The sequence below is a fragment of the Micropterus salmoides genome, unplaced genomic scaffold (genome assembly GCF_014851395.1).
Source record: "Micropterus salmoides isolate LMB-PRFRI ecotype aquatic unplaced genomic scaffold, ASM1485139v1 Ms_hic_scaffold_3183, whole genome shotgun sequence".
NCBI lineage: Eukaryota > Metazoa > Chordata > Actinopteri > Centrarchiformes > Centrarchidae > Micropterus > Micropterus salmoides.
Window position 1 is genome coordinate 3,300 of NW_024042466.1, and position 15,076 is coordinate 18,375.

General features: G+C 40.7%; 1 protein-coding gene across 1 annotated transcript; it reads right to left on the reverse strand.

Moving 5' to 3' along the window:
• Nucleotides 1-540: 540 nt before the first annotated feature.
• Nucleotides 541-14,478, reverse strand: LOC119884102 (adhesion G-protein coupled receptor V1-like; the record flags this gene model as incomplete). The annotated part of the gene is made up of 4 exons (XM_038694573.1): nt 14,152-14,478; nt 7,834-7,950; nt 3,765-3,943; nt 541-776 (listed from the first exon to the last, which is right to left on the reverse strand). Coding segments are annotated over exons 2-4 (532 nt in total), but the record flags the coding sequence as incomplete, so codon positions are not given.
• Nucleotides 14,479-15,076: the final 598 nt, after the last annotated feature.

Genomic DNA, 15,076 nt, shown 5'->3' on the forward strand with positions numbered 1-15,076 from the left:
TTTTTCCACACACCTTACAAAACTGCACTGAGTGCATTCAGTGCTTTAAATGATCCTAAATATGCAATGAAACATGAAACAGTGTCGTAGATAGGTTTTAAAGTTGCCATATTAACCCAAAGAACATCAGAGTGTATAAAACACTTTTCTACCATTATACTTTAAACTACTTTGCTTTAAACTGTGTCATTCCATTAAGTTGAATTAGCTGAATAAAAATGTGACTGTCAGCATTATTATTATTTCAGTCGGAAAAGCAGGTATTGCTAATGTTTTGTTCCTGTCTCATGAATCCATTTGGTATACACAGACCAAACAGAGACAGAGCCTGTAAGCTGAGCAAAAATAGAGGCTGAAACCTTTAGACAAAAATAGGGGTGGATGCAGTCTAGTTCCTGAGGGCATCCTGGCAGCAGGTTATTTGTTTTTGTGGTGTTATGTGTGCAGAGTGAAAAATTGCGTGATTGTGCACGTAAGCAACTTTATCTTTTTATGTGCACACATATTTTTGCCTTTTAAAGTAGAAGCACAAGAGTGCACATAATCCGTGCTTATGTATGACAACATTTATTGGAGTGTTTGTGTATACGTTTATGTATTTGGAGGTTTGTTGGGTACCTGTGCTGTTGGTTCGCCCGCGGTAAATGTCGTCGTAGTTCTTCCACTGCTGAGTAACCTGGTAGGCGTGGATGAATACGACCACCACCGCAACCAGACAGATGAGTGGCACCAGCACCGCCGTGCACAGAGCTGCGTAGATGTTCGGGATGAAGCATCTAGAGGAGGGTCATTCAGAAATGTGAGTGATTAGTTTTGTTTCAGCGTATGTAGAAAGAAGCAGAATGTACTTGAAAAGAAGAGAAATGGAAAGACAGAGTGGTGGAAGTTGTGCTAAAAAGCATTAAGTAAAGAGTGTGTCCTGCTCAAAGGTAAGCCCTAGAAAACAGAAACATATTACATGCATATATTGCTCACATTTACTCAAGTTAAGCCCTTGTTCCTTCAAGTTTCACAAACAGGATCTGGCCTGTGAGACCTCTGAGTCTCACAACACTCTTGCTCAACAGCAGCTTTTGCCCTCAGCAGCAAAATACGTATGTTTTTAAATCTTCTGAACAACCAGGTCCCCCTGCAGCTACAGCGGGATAATATCTAAGGCCAAAGACGCTTAAAAGTGTTTTTCTATTTAAAGGATGAGAGAACATTGCAAAGCACAAACAACACGTTACATTTGTTTCCTGCTTTGAAAGGGAGATAAACGTGGAGTGGTTATGTGAGTTCATCTGCTGATCCAGCCTAACAGCCGAAGGAAAGACTTTTGAATTTATTTGGGGACAAACTGGATTTCAGGCTTAAGAGAAATAATAAAAGGTCAAAAGAAAGCTTACTTCTTGAAAAAGTGGAATTCTTTATTAAAGCTTCCTGTTTTAAAAAAATACGATCAAGTAACTTATCCCTACAATTTGTCTAGTTTTTATCTATTTGTCTGTCTCTATGTTGTTTTCCTGGGAAATCTCATAAGTGAATGATTTTTCTCTGGGAAAGTCAACATCCTCATATAAACTGTAACTGCCAAACAACTATCAGAACACTTGTGTGACTTTGTCCTTTTCACACAACAAGCTCAGCCCCTGGTTTGGTGGGAGCATGTAAAACAGATAGCAGACTTGAGACTCACCGCAGACTTGAGAAATCGCAGAGAAATAATTGTGGTTATGCTAGTCATAACACAACATGAGGTATGCCAAATAAAGCATTGCATCACCCTGTCCCAGCAAGACAGCCTGACTATGAGATTGCAAACACACTGGAATATGGATATTTGTACCGCTGTGGCCTTGTGAGAGGAATGTGAAATGTAGTGAATATAGACAACATTACCAAGGGTCCCATTTCACCAACATCATGGTTTGAGAAAGAAGAAATAAAGTGAGCAATGCCTTTTATGGGGGGATTTCCATTGAAATGCTGCTGGGATTTTCTTTTTTATAGGTCGTAGAGGTTGTGGGTCACTGAAGTACAGGGCCTTGTTTAAGGAACACCTAATAGAATGGTAATAATAAGTGAGAGAGGACTAAATACTGTAACTGACATGAAATTCAATAAATACAAGTGTGCCAACATTGTAAGTATTCTATCTATATATCTCATTTTCTATCTATATCATACAATAAAAAAAAACATTTAGATAGTTAAATATCAATAAACCTGCCTAATAATTATCTATTAATTATTTATTTATATATTTCAGGTGTTTTCACAATGCACATTGATCAACATCAATGTACAGTGCTTTACAAAAGGCTCATTTTCAACTGTTGTTCCTTTGCCAGATGTTAAATTAGCCATTAAAACAACAACATGATACTCAACATCTAAAATTAGAACAGGAGGGGGCAAAACATGACGCAGCTGAACAGGAGACTCTATTATAATTTATTCGTCTGCTTTTATGTTCACAGTTTCTGTTTTATTCACACTTGAATTTAAAGACAGGTCTGTTACATTTAAGAAACGTCACTATTTAATTTATAGACATACAATGTATGTGCCACAGTAAACCCACAGAGCAGTTCCAGGAGCTCTCAACCACACAATGTGAGACCCAGCTGGATGAAGGAAAAACTTGACTATAACAAAAATATGGAATCATGACATAAACAGGGAGAAAAATGGAGATCTGTGATTTAAAGGTGGGGTATGTGATTCTGGAGAAATCCAACAGAGCGACATACTTCTATATTCCTGTAGCTATCGAGTCCAACATGGATCTACTTGTAGACTATAAAAGTACTATATTTGACCTTATACTGAAAGTTGAAAACAAAAGGTTTTAGAATATACTATATGACAAAAACACATACAATTACAACACAAATACAATATATATGACACAAAAATGCTCACTGATGCAAAGTCCGAGCTTGACACCTGTTTACACACAGGCATGGTGAAACTGAGACAGCTTGAACTGAGAAAACAAGGCCTGTTCTGCCTCATCGTCCTCTGCCTCAAAGAGGAAGGTACGCTTCCAGGGGAACTGAATACTCTTCTGTGTCCTTGAATCGCTCATGTATACCCTCACTGTCTCACATATACCCACCCACAGGAAATACGCACTCACACGAGACCCCAAGGATAACAGCCACACCTAAGACCACTGGCTAATTTTGGACGGGATTTAAGAGTTCGAACTTAATCACTATTTGACTTCCCCTGTTACGCACCCTTGATCACACACGAAAGACGGCAACTCAAGCACATACGTTGCCCTGTAGAAAGTTTACTTTTGCAATTACTACACACACACTCACAAACACACACATACACTTCAACATAAACACCCTTGTCCTGATGGGACAGAAGCTGGGAAAGAACTCCTCATTCGTGACAAGATGATGAGCGGTTATTTTTAGTTCTCTCTCTCTCACTCACACACACACAGCCGCATAGTATATGGGTCATTTAAGGTTTCTCGCTTCCTGCTGTATGACAGCCTCCACCTCCAAGGTAAGGTTTTGACATGGGGAGAAACAATCAGTTGATTGGGCAAGCTACCTCCTCACATGATGTCACTGGCTCAGGTGTTTTTTATGTTTGTACTCTTGCCTGAAGTGGAATTTACCTAAGTTTAAAAAAGAAACTGAAGTCACTACGACTGACTCAGGCTGGTTTAAAAAACACACTCTTATGAAAACAAATTACAGTTGTTATCAGTTCTTAAGGCCACTTGTGTATGCATGTGTTTTGCACTGTCCACTCACACGTCTCCTTGCACCAGTCCATATACAGAGTGTATGGTCCATCCAAAGCCGCCAAGCAAGACGATGACCAAGACAATGATGACCAGAGCAGGAAGTCCCCAGCCCAACAGGAAGTAGAGCAGATATTGACGGTCTGTGTGCTCGTCATTCATCACCAGCACTTGCCAGAAGTTCACCGCCTGGGGGGCACAGTTTGAGAAAAGAACTTGTGTAAAGGACTGGTAGGAGAAAAACAGTTATGTGCTTACACAAGTGACACCTTAATAGACTAATATTTCTCTTAAACTTATAGGAGCCAAATAGTGTTGTGAGGAAAGGCATAAATTATTTATTTTTTCTTTGCCTGTGAGGACATTTGATCTTCGTTGTGAGTGAAGTACTAAACGCACACATACAATCACATTTGTACTGCACCCACAATAGCTATGTTTGCTTTGTAATCTAGCAGGCTTTGATAGTGACATCCATCTGATACACTAAGTCCTGCATTGTTACATAAGCAGCTTTTCTGAACACCTGTTGGTTACACACAGACACAATGTCTTATCCCTGTGTAAAGACCTCAGCAGACAATTGCATATATTTCAGACAGTTTTAAACCACTGCACCAGTGAAAACCAAATTGCAAAGGTTAAGTTTTAAAGTCAAGCTCAGAGGCAAAACACAGTAACTCTCCAACTTCTGTGCTACAAATTGATGACCTTTACTCCACCTAGCCTCATTTAGACCAAACTTTTTAGAGACTATAAAGATTTAACGTTAATGTAAAAAGGAAACAAATATTTAGGAATTATAAGCAAAGCAATTAAAAGTCCCTTCTTCAGTTTAGAGAGATAAACATTTACGCAACAGCTCAACAGCTATCATGAATAACAGCTGAGGGTGGTTATGGCTGTCCATCTGTCTGTGAACACTGACGTAACTAATGACAGGAGGTTAAGGGATGCTAACCTCCCCCTTAGATAACCTCCGTCTCCCCCACAATCATAACCATAGTGTATAATTACTTACACAACCAGTCCAGTTGTGTAACAGCTCGACTGCAATGCGCTGAGACAATAGCGTGATGTCGGTGTAGATTGAAGAACCTTTCCTTGACTGTGAGCATGATGGAGTTATTGAGGTACAATAAAAGGATTATGGGTAACTTTGTGCTGAGCTGTTGCCTCTGCAGTGTCTGTTGATACTGTAGCCTAAGAACAAAGCAATGGGTTACCAGGTTAAATGACTGGAATACAAATCAAAATGCTTGCTGACTAGCTGGCTTGATGATTGGTTATGGTTTTGTCACATGCATGGACTGTTTAAAAGGTTGGATCAACCAAATTACAAAAACAACAACTTTTCTGACATATAGTGGTATCTAGACATGCAAATCATTTGGTTTTGTTTTGTATTTAGACTGCATTAGGGTGACAGCAGAAACTCAGAGACAATATCTCAACAGCTTGACAAATAAAACTGAAACTATCTACATTGCTGGATATCACAGAAAGTAAGTCATTTATCGTAATTAAGGGTTAACAGATCCTTCAAGTGTGATTGAAGCAGTTGCACCGTATGTCCGACGACATGGCCACTGGTAAACACACGGTCAAAATTGAATACATTTGTCTACTAGCAACTAACTACCTAACTACAAAAATGTGAAACTGGCACCCTGACTGGCTGTTTGTCTGACTAACAACTAGTACAGTGGAACAGGGTAGAAATACACTGTAGGCCAGAGCTGTACAGTATTGTTATGTAATATTATGCAGTTTCTCAGTGAGCTGAGGTTGACTCTGCAAGCCTCTGCAGTCAAGAAAAAGCTGGCTTGAATAGTGATTTTTGGCATTAAGTCAGCGCACAATCTCCTCACCAACTATTGGGTGTGCACATCCTCACCCACACACACCCACACACAATGCAGTTATTGATTTAAAGTCTTCTTCATGGTCTGAGATGGGTTGCTGGCGCCCACTCATATCAGCCACTTAGCTGAAATCAGCTACCTGATAGGGGGGGGAAATTTGTGGTGACACAACACTGGGGTCGATACTGAGACGTCGGTGAGGACAGATGGGTTCTAGTGCTGCACATCAATGAAATCCAGAGTTGCAGCAGTATTTTCATTGTCAGCTACTATTGTTGCTGACAATAAAGAAATGAGGACCTTTCTGGCAGGGGTGTTACAGAACATGGGTAATGTAAGAAAAAGTAAATCTATGTAAGTGAGTCAGTGTGTGAGTGAGTGACCGAGTGAGTGAATGACTGAATAAAAAACTGAAAATCCTAAGTGATTTTTTTTCTTTTCAACGCTACATTTATCCTCCTATTTGAACTCCTTCTGGGGTAAATCATGGTTTAGGTTTTCTCCATTAGACCGTATCAGCTCTACTACCATACTAATTACTTCCATTGTACAACTTACTACAACCATTACACTGTGTCAAACCCACTTTAACGTCAAAACACATTTTATCTCACTGCCAATTTTCGTCATCCAAATTCTAACACTTCATAAGCCAAGAGAAAGCCTTTGGTGTGAACCTTTATCCCTTAAGATATCTCAGAGGGCGTCTGTTAAACATTTTGATGTGACAAAAACACTGCATACATCCATCTTATTCAAAGGTCTAATCTCATAATACTCCATCAATAATAACGTATGTGCCAGGGAAGATTATATCCACCACATAAACAACAATTACGTTCACTTACAAACGTCACAAGTTGGAAAAAAAATTGAGCCGTGATGGAAAAAAAGTTACATAAGAAAGTTCACTTGGGGACAGGTCTCCTCAGTATACTGGTCTGCTTCCCATATTTATGTGGTGGACCTCATTTTAACCCAGCCTAAATTACTTGTACACATTCTTAATATCTAAATCATGGTTGGACACAGAATGACAGTTTTATGAGATTTTGAGTCATGATGACAATGGATCCCATTTTCCACCTTAAAATGTGAAATATTATTTGGGCCTGAGCTTTCATTACTGTTTTCACAACACAGTCAGCCACAACCCAGTGAATATAAGTTGGTTTGCAGTCCGTTCTAAAAACTAAACCATGCTGTCCTAGTTAAGGTCAGTGTATTTTTAAGTTGTCAAAATCCTAAACAAATGTACAAGGAGTTATTTTAAAGTAATTGTTTCACTGCAGGGCAGGATTTGGAGGCAGATCAGCTGAGGTAAAGGGTCTATCCCTGGGGCAGCGTTCCTCCCTAGAGCCAGATGTATTCCGGCCCATGTTTACCACATTCCTGTGCTCTATCAGCAGGCCAAGTCATATATAGTCTCTCTGAAGGATTAAAATGGTCTTAGGCGAGATTTACACTGCACCTAAAAATCATAATCTTTTTTGGCTTTGTGTGTGGCATACATCTGATGTATTTAATTGTATAAACATTAACAGATTAATAAGTGCAGTATTTTGGTGTTTAAGCAGCAATGAAGTATAAATCTAGCCTTAATATCTTCATCATGTGCACATGTTAAGCTGCAAGGTGGGACTTTGCCTGCCAGGCTTTGTTCTTGGCAGTTCTATAAAAAAGAAAAAGACAAGAAAAAAGAAATAAAGAAAGAAACAGAGGGCAGATGGTCAAGAAGGAGGGGGAGAGGTGTTACTAAGTGGTACCAGTCCAGGGTCAAAGATCATGTCATGCAGCTTTCTGGTACATTCATCTTACCCCCAATCAAAACCTGCCTAAGCCCACGTAGTGGGGGAATTAAGTTTCACTAGTTATTACGTAAAAAACACATGCTTTATGTAAGGAACAAAAGACAAAAGAAAGAATAGGAAACCTGTTGATGCCAAGTCATGAGGAAAATAAGAAAAAGAAGAAAAGGGGGTTTTACTTATAGGGCCCATATATATATATTATATTATATAATCATATCTGATAACAAAAGTGATGTTCAGATTAACTGCAAAACACTACAGTGACATATTAACAATATAATAAGGTTTAGCTGTATGGCAACAATTACTGCAAAAACAATTGGTTTAATGCAATAAGTAGGGTACGTTTATTAGTTGCTATGTAGAGTCAAGGGTGTCCAGTGTTGCTTCTTCTTGCTGTTACCTGGATGAGCATCCAAAAGAACTGACTGAGGTGGAAATAGTGAGAGAAGAGCGCCAGAGTGGCACAGCTGTCCTCTGAAAACATTCGGCCATGGAAAGCTGACACCAGGAAACACATCTGTAGAGAAAGAGTGAAAAAGACAACTTTAATATCACCATTACCATTGTGTGTAAATGAGCCTTTCATCCTATCGCCTAGGAAGCAGCAGCAGCAGCAGCAGCAGCAGCAGCAGGCTTTTATGGGAATCACTGCATGAACATAATTTGCTCTTTCTAGAGAGCATGGTGACAATGCGATACACACAGGTGCAGTAGGCCTTGCAGTGTCAGCCGGTCATATTGCGCATGAGGCAATTTATTGCTTATTTCATAGTACATATACATTATATATATATATATTCCTATACATATTCATTTTTAAAGGAGACAGAAGGATTCAGATAGCCCCCCTACTTAAGCAGGGCATCCTATCCTGCAGACCTGTTACATCACCATGCAGCAAGCTATACAGGCAGGAGCAAAAATAAAAACATCAACAAAATTTAAACCACCAATATGTTCCTTTCATAAGAATAAGAACTTCCACTTGGGTGTAACACTTCTCTAAATAACGGAATAAAGGGCAATGCAGAATCACAGCAGAAAACAGTTTGTGGTTAGTGTGTGTGTGTGTGTGTGTGTGTGTGCGTGTGAGAGAGAGAGAGAGTTTTGTAGGTGGGAACGCATCAGGGCCAAAATTCAATTTGTAACATTGGAGGTGGAAAACCCATGAGGGCAGCAGAAAATCCTGCTGCTCTGCTGTCCATCAGAAAGCTTCATTAACCTCAAGCACTGACAGAGAATGGTGCCAATGCAGCCGGACGACTGTTACATAACCTGCAGCTTGTCGGCCTTCTGCCAGTGCCATGGACCAGAGACAGTGAATGGAAGAGAGCAGGAGACGATGGATGTGGTAACCTGGTGTCAAATGTTACTTACATTATATTCATGACACTGAGCATTCAGGGACATAGTAGCAGACACAGCTTCAGGTTAGAAAAAATCTGCTTAACACTGAGTATATTTTGTTGTGTATGTGTGTAAATAGTGTCGTAACAGCTCTGTGTCTCTTTATCCTACACATACAGTAATCACATCTGTTACCTCAAGAGTCATTTAATATGACTTAAGAAAAGCCAAGCACATGATTCTGAAGACAGATGAGGTGAGTTCTTTATGTCTCCAAAACAAGCTAATGTATTCTGTTGGTACCACCTTGTTTTGGCTAATTTGCTTAGCAAGGCAGTCTCTATGGCCTGCTTCTCTACAGGCTTTCTCTTCAAGTCTTTTTTCCCCTCTGTCCTATTTTCTTACATTTTGCACACCCATAGGGAAAATCCTAAAAAAACACTCCTGGATTTTCCAGCTCTTACTAACCCTGCCTGCATCCTCCTGTTGAGTAAGGGGAAAAGTCATGGCCTTTTTAAAAAAGAAATAAGAATCATGAGTCAGTTTCCCATCCATGCTCCAAGCCCTGCAGGGTGTGAGTGGGAGGGATGGAAGAGGAAGGAAACTCGTGCCTGAACTGCCTGGAATCGTGCCTGAGTGGAGAAGCTGTTCAGGTAGCTTATGGGAACAAAGATTATGCGGCGGGGTTGTGTGTTTTTGGCAGAGAGTTAGCTTCATCTGGCCAAAGGCACAGTATGACACACCATCCATCCTCTCAAAAGCAAAACAATGGGGAACTACCAAGCGAGAAATGCTAAATCAACTGCAGGACGCTAGACACATAATCATAAGCGAACATGCAGTACAGACACGCATGTTTGTTTAACACAAAAGGATTTAATTTTGTGAAATCAAGCGTGGGGCACAGTCAAGAGTGGGGCATGCACAAAGGGAGTGGCAGCGCCCTTTAGGTATTTTTGTGGCTGTGTGCACCAAGGGCACACATGGAAGTGGAGTGTGATATATTATCAGGGGGTGCGTTAGGGGCCTGTGGATCACTTTGGCTCATCTCATCCTTGTTAATGATTATTTGGGGTGATTTAAACGATATTTGGTTGGATCTACAGCAAATGCGACAATATCGTCAAAAATCAAACACTAGTAACACAAGTCTTAACATGCCACAGCTTTGAGCAACAAACCGGCACAAATTTAATGTAGCCTTTCGTGACAAACCCTAATAGCCACAGGGATAACCATTGAACCACTGAAACTACTGACCTGAGTTGAAACGATGACATAACAGGTTATGAGAAATGACCTTATAGGGAAGGAGGGCAAAGGGCTGAAAAGAGTGCGTGCAAGCAGTGGTGTGAACAGACCGGTGGCTGCCCACAACATGTTTATGTGCCAATGTGTTTGTGTCCTCCATGGAGCTGAGCTAGGAACTACCTGGCTCAGGTCAAGGATTGAAACCAGGTAAACAGGTATGGTGAACCAGTCTGCGTGAGTCAACAGGTAACAAGGTGTGTACCATAAAGATTTGATTTCATTAGAGCTAGCATCTGCATTTTCAAAAGACCCTAAATTAAGTAATGACTGGTACACACGCAACACAAACACACTGACAGGAACTTGATCTAACCTTTTATTGCTTTTGTGTCAACTACATAATAAGGGTCTGGCCAACATATCATACTTCATGCCATATGACTAAAATAACAGGTCAGGGCATTAAACTGTAAAAAGATCTGAACCACTAAAGTACATACGGTGTTTCTACATGGCTTATTTTCTTTTATGTAACATTGAAGGGGAGGCTGTATAGACACATATACACTGTGCAGTGTAGGTCTGAGTGAACTTTTTCAACTGAGCCATTATGTTTTCTGTAAATAGACAAGTAAGACTGCTGTTGCCATTAACTGGGGCAATGTGTATTGAAGGGTAGCGTTATCTGCCTAGAAACACTGGCTGTCACGGGAACCAATTTACATTGGAGGCTAAAAACAAGCCTCCAAATAAACACAGGAAACAGATCTTCGGATCCTTGGAGGAAGAAATAATGCCAGACATCCTGTAATCTGAGCCTGGCATAAACTAGAACATGCAATGAAACTACACCAGCGAAGACAATCTCTATTCTGAAACTAGCATGAGAAATAGGGTGTGACAGAGATAAGGGGCACTATAGGGAACTAATTACATTTAGGACAAACAAACTGAATTTCTAACACTAGGAATGCTAAATGGCACGAAACACACAGAGTAAAACAGAAGAGGGGGAAGTGGTATGGGGGAAAAGGGAATCAATACGGTTTCATGACAGAGCAGACTGATCCTCAGGGCAATTGTCAGTGTTTTTATACATTATCAGTACTGACATGCAAACACCTAATTTACTCTGCTGGAACAATTAAGCAACTGCCTCTGTTATATATAGTATAGTTACCTGTGAGGATGGAGGGGCTATCTTGGACAAAAACCCAAACTACATCCATTTGTTCTTTGATTGCGTAATTCCTATACCTGTTACTTGAATCTCACTGAAGAGACGACACGTAAAGAGATTGCTATAATTCAAGCAAGTGTTATATGGACCTTTGTAGAGGCTTCTTAGTTGAGATTAAGTAGGTATGGAGGTAACAGTTACATATGTGGCCATTGTCCAGTCAACTGTGAAAATAAAATTGGTATATTTTAGCACTGTAGTAATTATGACCTGCTACAGGTTAGAATGGTGGGTAGGTGACAGGTGTGGGTTTATTAGAGCCCTATCTACTGCTCTGTCCTTTGTCCTCAAGCCTCCTTCTCCTTTGTGAAATCACCAGGACCTGACCTGATTAAACCCTCATGCCTTATAGCCCTAAAAGCAGACTGTGAGGTGCAGCAGGACTCAAATTACAAGTCATGTCAGTGCATTGTTTGTTATGTGCGTGCTTTCGTGTCTGGAAAAACAGGAACCACCAGAGCCAACACACATTATGCCTGAATACAACTAAGTTATTGCCCTGTTGTGCAAAGATTACATATAAAGATGCTGTCTCACTCACATGTGATTTTGTCCACAACACCCAGGAAATTACCCGAGAGCACATGAGGGAGAGAAAGTAAGACATTATGTCATAAGGAGATATTACTGTAGGAGACACAGGCCATGACAAGGTCTTTGAGAATACATATAAAAAGTTGAAAAACAAAGCAGCTTTTCTTCTGCAGAATGTTTTTGTGGCCTTGTCATCAGGCCCATGGCTTTAAGCCTGAATTACTGGTCCTTCTCCTAGGCTATGTGTCCAATCAGAGACCTCCCCTATGTTTTGTGTCCCTGAAGCACCCAGGAGACTGGCAGTTCACGTTTTTTGTTGTTGTTTTTGTTCCAGATCGACTGTTCTTTAGACAAGATTCAACCTCCCTTTGATATGATAAACAGGTCTGAAAGAAAGAAATAGCTTATTTTCCAACCATAGCTCAGCAGCAGTAAATGATAAAGAAGGTGGCCTTAGCCAAAATTAAATCTCAAGAGAACAGAAACATGTAAGAAGCATTAGAAGCACCATACCGTAAAAACCTGAATAAAGCTGCCTGCACCAATTAAAGGGCACGACTGTTTGCTTATAAGGTATAATAAAGAAGATATATGCTGCAAAAGCAATCTGCACACAGGAAACTACTAAAATGTTGGTGCAGTTACTTTGTGCTGCTGCTGGTTGCAGCTCTCATCCTCCCAGTGTGTTTTGCTGCTAATCGATAGCCCTGTGTGCTCACTGGTAGCTAAATGTACCAGTGTGGCTAAAAATAGAATCTGCCTGATGCATTACATCATTGAGGGTATGGAGCCTTAGTTGTCTGCTAGACTATCCATCTAGACTCATGTCCAAAACACAACTTCCACCTCTCCCCTCCTCCAGGCTCCTTTATCCCATCCTTCTCCTCTACCCCCAACTCCCTCTCCATCCTCTGTTCCACCCTGCAACACCCCCCCTCTATTTCCTCCTCCTCCTCTCTAACAGCTACCGGTCTGATCTAGCTGGTTCCAGCCTCAGCCTGCACCCTGGGTGTTTCCTCTTTTGCCTTTGTTCAGAAACAGATAAAGCGAAAGAAAGGTAGAAAGAGAAATATGAGATTATCAAGACACCCTAACTCCCTTCATCATTTTCTCGCTGAATCAATGCCTTCTTATCAAGCAACTTCATTCCTCATCACTATCAATCACGCCACTTCTTCTCATTCGCAGCTGACCAAGTAACACTAATCTGGCAACTTAAATATGTACAATTATGCCAGTTATTCAGTGCCAAAAAAAGTAATTTTTTCTTGCCTTACACTATTATTTATGTGCAAGCATCAGCAGTCTCCTCACGTGCTGCAGCCAAACAGTTCATGCATGTCCGCTGTTTACGTGCTGAAGCACACAGGACAGCCAACAGCAGGAAGCCAGTCACATAGGGATTGCTGATAGCTGGGTTAGTGGGCCAGCGTGTGTGGAGAAAGAGGAGAGATTTAACATTTGCTGACAAGACATGTAGGGTTATTAAAATAAAAGTGAAGACAAAAACAGACGAGCCCGGCGTGAGCTGCTGCATCTCAGTCGAGATGGAAAAATCTTACTGTTGCAAAGTGCCTTATGTCATTTTGAGATAAACAGAGCCGCTACAACTATATTTTGAGCCTCAGTGGACACTTCAATAACATACTATGCAAGAGTTGTTAAGTGTTTTTGAGCGTTAAGTGACTTAAGGTCAGGGTGTAGAAGTAAAGTTCTTAGTGTTTTGGGTTGAATCTCAGGCTGAAGCTTACTTGCTGAGCCAGTTGTTGGCAAATAAACACCCACACTTTAGTCTGTTTCACATTCAAACAACCATAACACCTGCTTCTGTGAAGCAGGGAGGGACATATCAAGAGCCCCTACCACATATTCTACGAATGATTGATTTATTCCCAGAATAAATCTGAGTTTTGATGTGATCCGGTGTGACACAGCTATATGGGACTGTCAGTAGCAGGCAGTTTAAACAAGCTCAAACATCGTCAACAAGTTACAGTGTCAGTAGTGTCATTGTTAATGGAAGCTAATAATCAATAAAACATTTTGTACAATACCTAATGCCTTGTTCCACATGTATTTCTAATGTATTACATTAAAAAGAATTCCAAATTACTACATGTTTTACATATACACACTTATTGTAAAGCATCTTAAATTGGGATTGTTTTTCTTGTTTTCTGCGTGGTGTGAAGACTAAATATAATGGTAATATGGCTCATCATAATCAGTTTCTATTTAGTGAACGCACATGTAGATGAAAACTACTCCCAATGACATTTTTGCTGTTGTTGCATCTCCTCCCAATGCTCATGCTAAACTCATTCAGAGACCAATGCTCATACTCACTCCCCCATAGAGAAGATCTCAGCAGTACCACCCACATGAAGGGCATTTAGCTGCATTCCAGCCGGCCTCCTCTCTTTCTCCCATTCACACTTCAGTCAGTGTCTGCTGCTGGAACCCTGCAGCTGCTTTCGGTCGCAACAGGGCTACTTTCAAGAAGCCTCTTGAATTTCCTTCCTCAACATCTGGTGTGAACAAGTCTGGAGACCAGACAGAGAACTCTTTGGGCTGCAAGGCACGAGACACACGCACACGGATTCAAGTGCATACACACACCTATGAAAACACAGCTGCTCAAGGTCAGCTCCCTAAACACACACACTCAATGGGTCTACTTTGCTCTGCCACAAACCTCTGTGTGTGCCTATGGGCTTTAGTGGCATGACATGGGTGTGCACCAACCCACAAATAGATTTCTACAGCCTACTTCCATGGTATGACCATTAAACACAGTTGCTTTATGATATTCTAGGTCAATAGATGAAATACCACACAGCAAAACATCATAAAAACATGACCACTGTTCAGTTATATTCACAAATGTGAAAGGAGTTTCTTTGTTTAATGGCTTCCAAAGCCTTTCACTCTCAATTAGATGCATAAAACCTTCCTCAATAGCACAGGCTATCTTTCCTTGTGGGCAGATACTAAACGGTATGTAACATGCACAAGTATGCTGATATAACAATGACAGTGCCATGTGAGTTACATCACAGACTTAAGCTACACACGTTTTCAAGAAATCACACGCTGAGCTTTTTATGGTGACCTGTTGCATCACTTCCAGACCGGTAGAAATTTCATGCTTCAACTGATCATCAGAAGAATGATGGCCAAGTCTAATCATATTGATCAGAGAGCCTACAGAAACCTACACAGACCCAGTAAAGCAGCCTCATCCACTGCTGTCCAACAGGCCATCGATCCA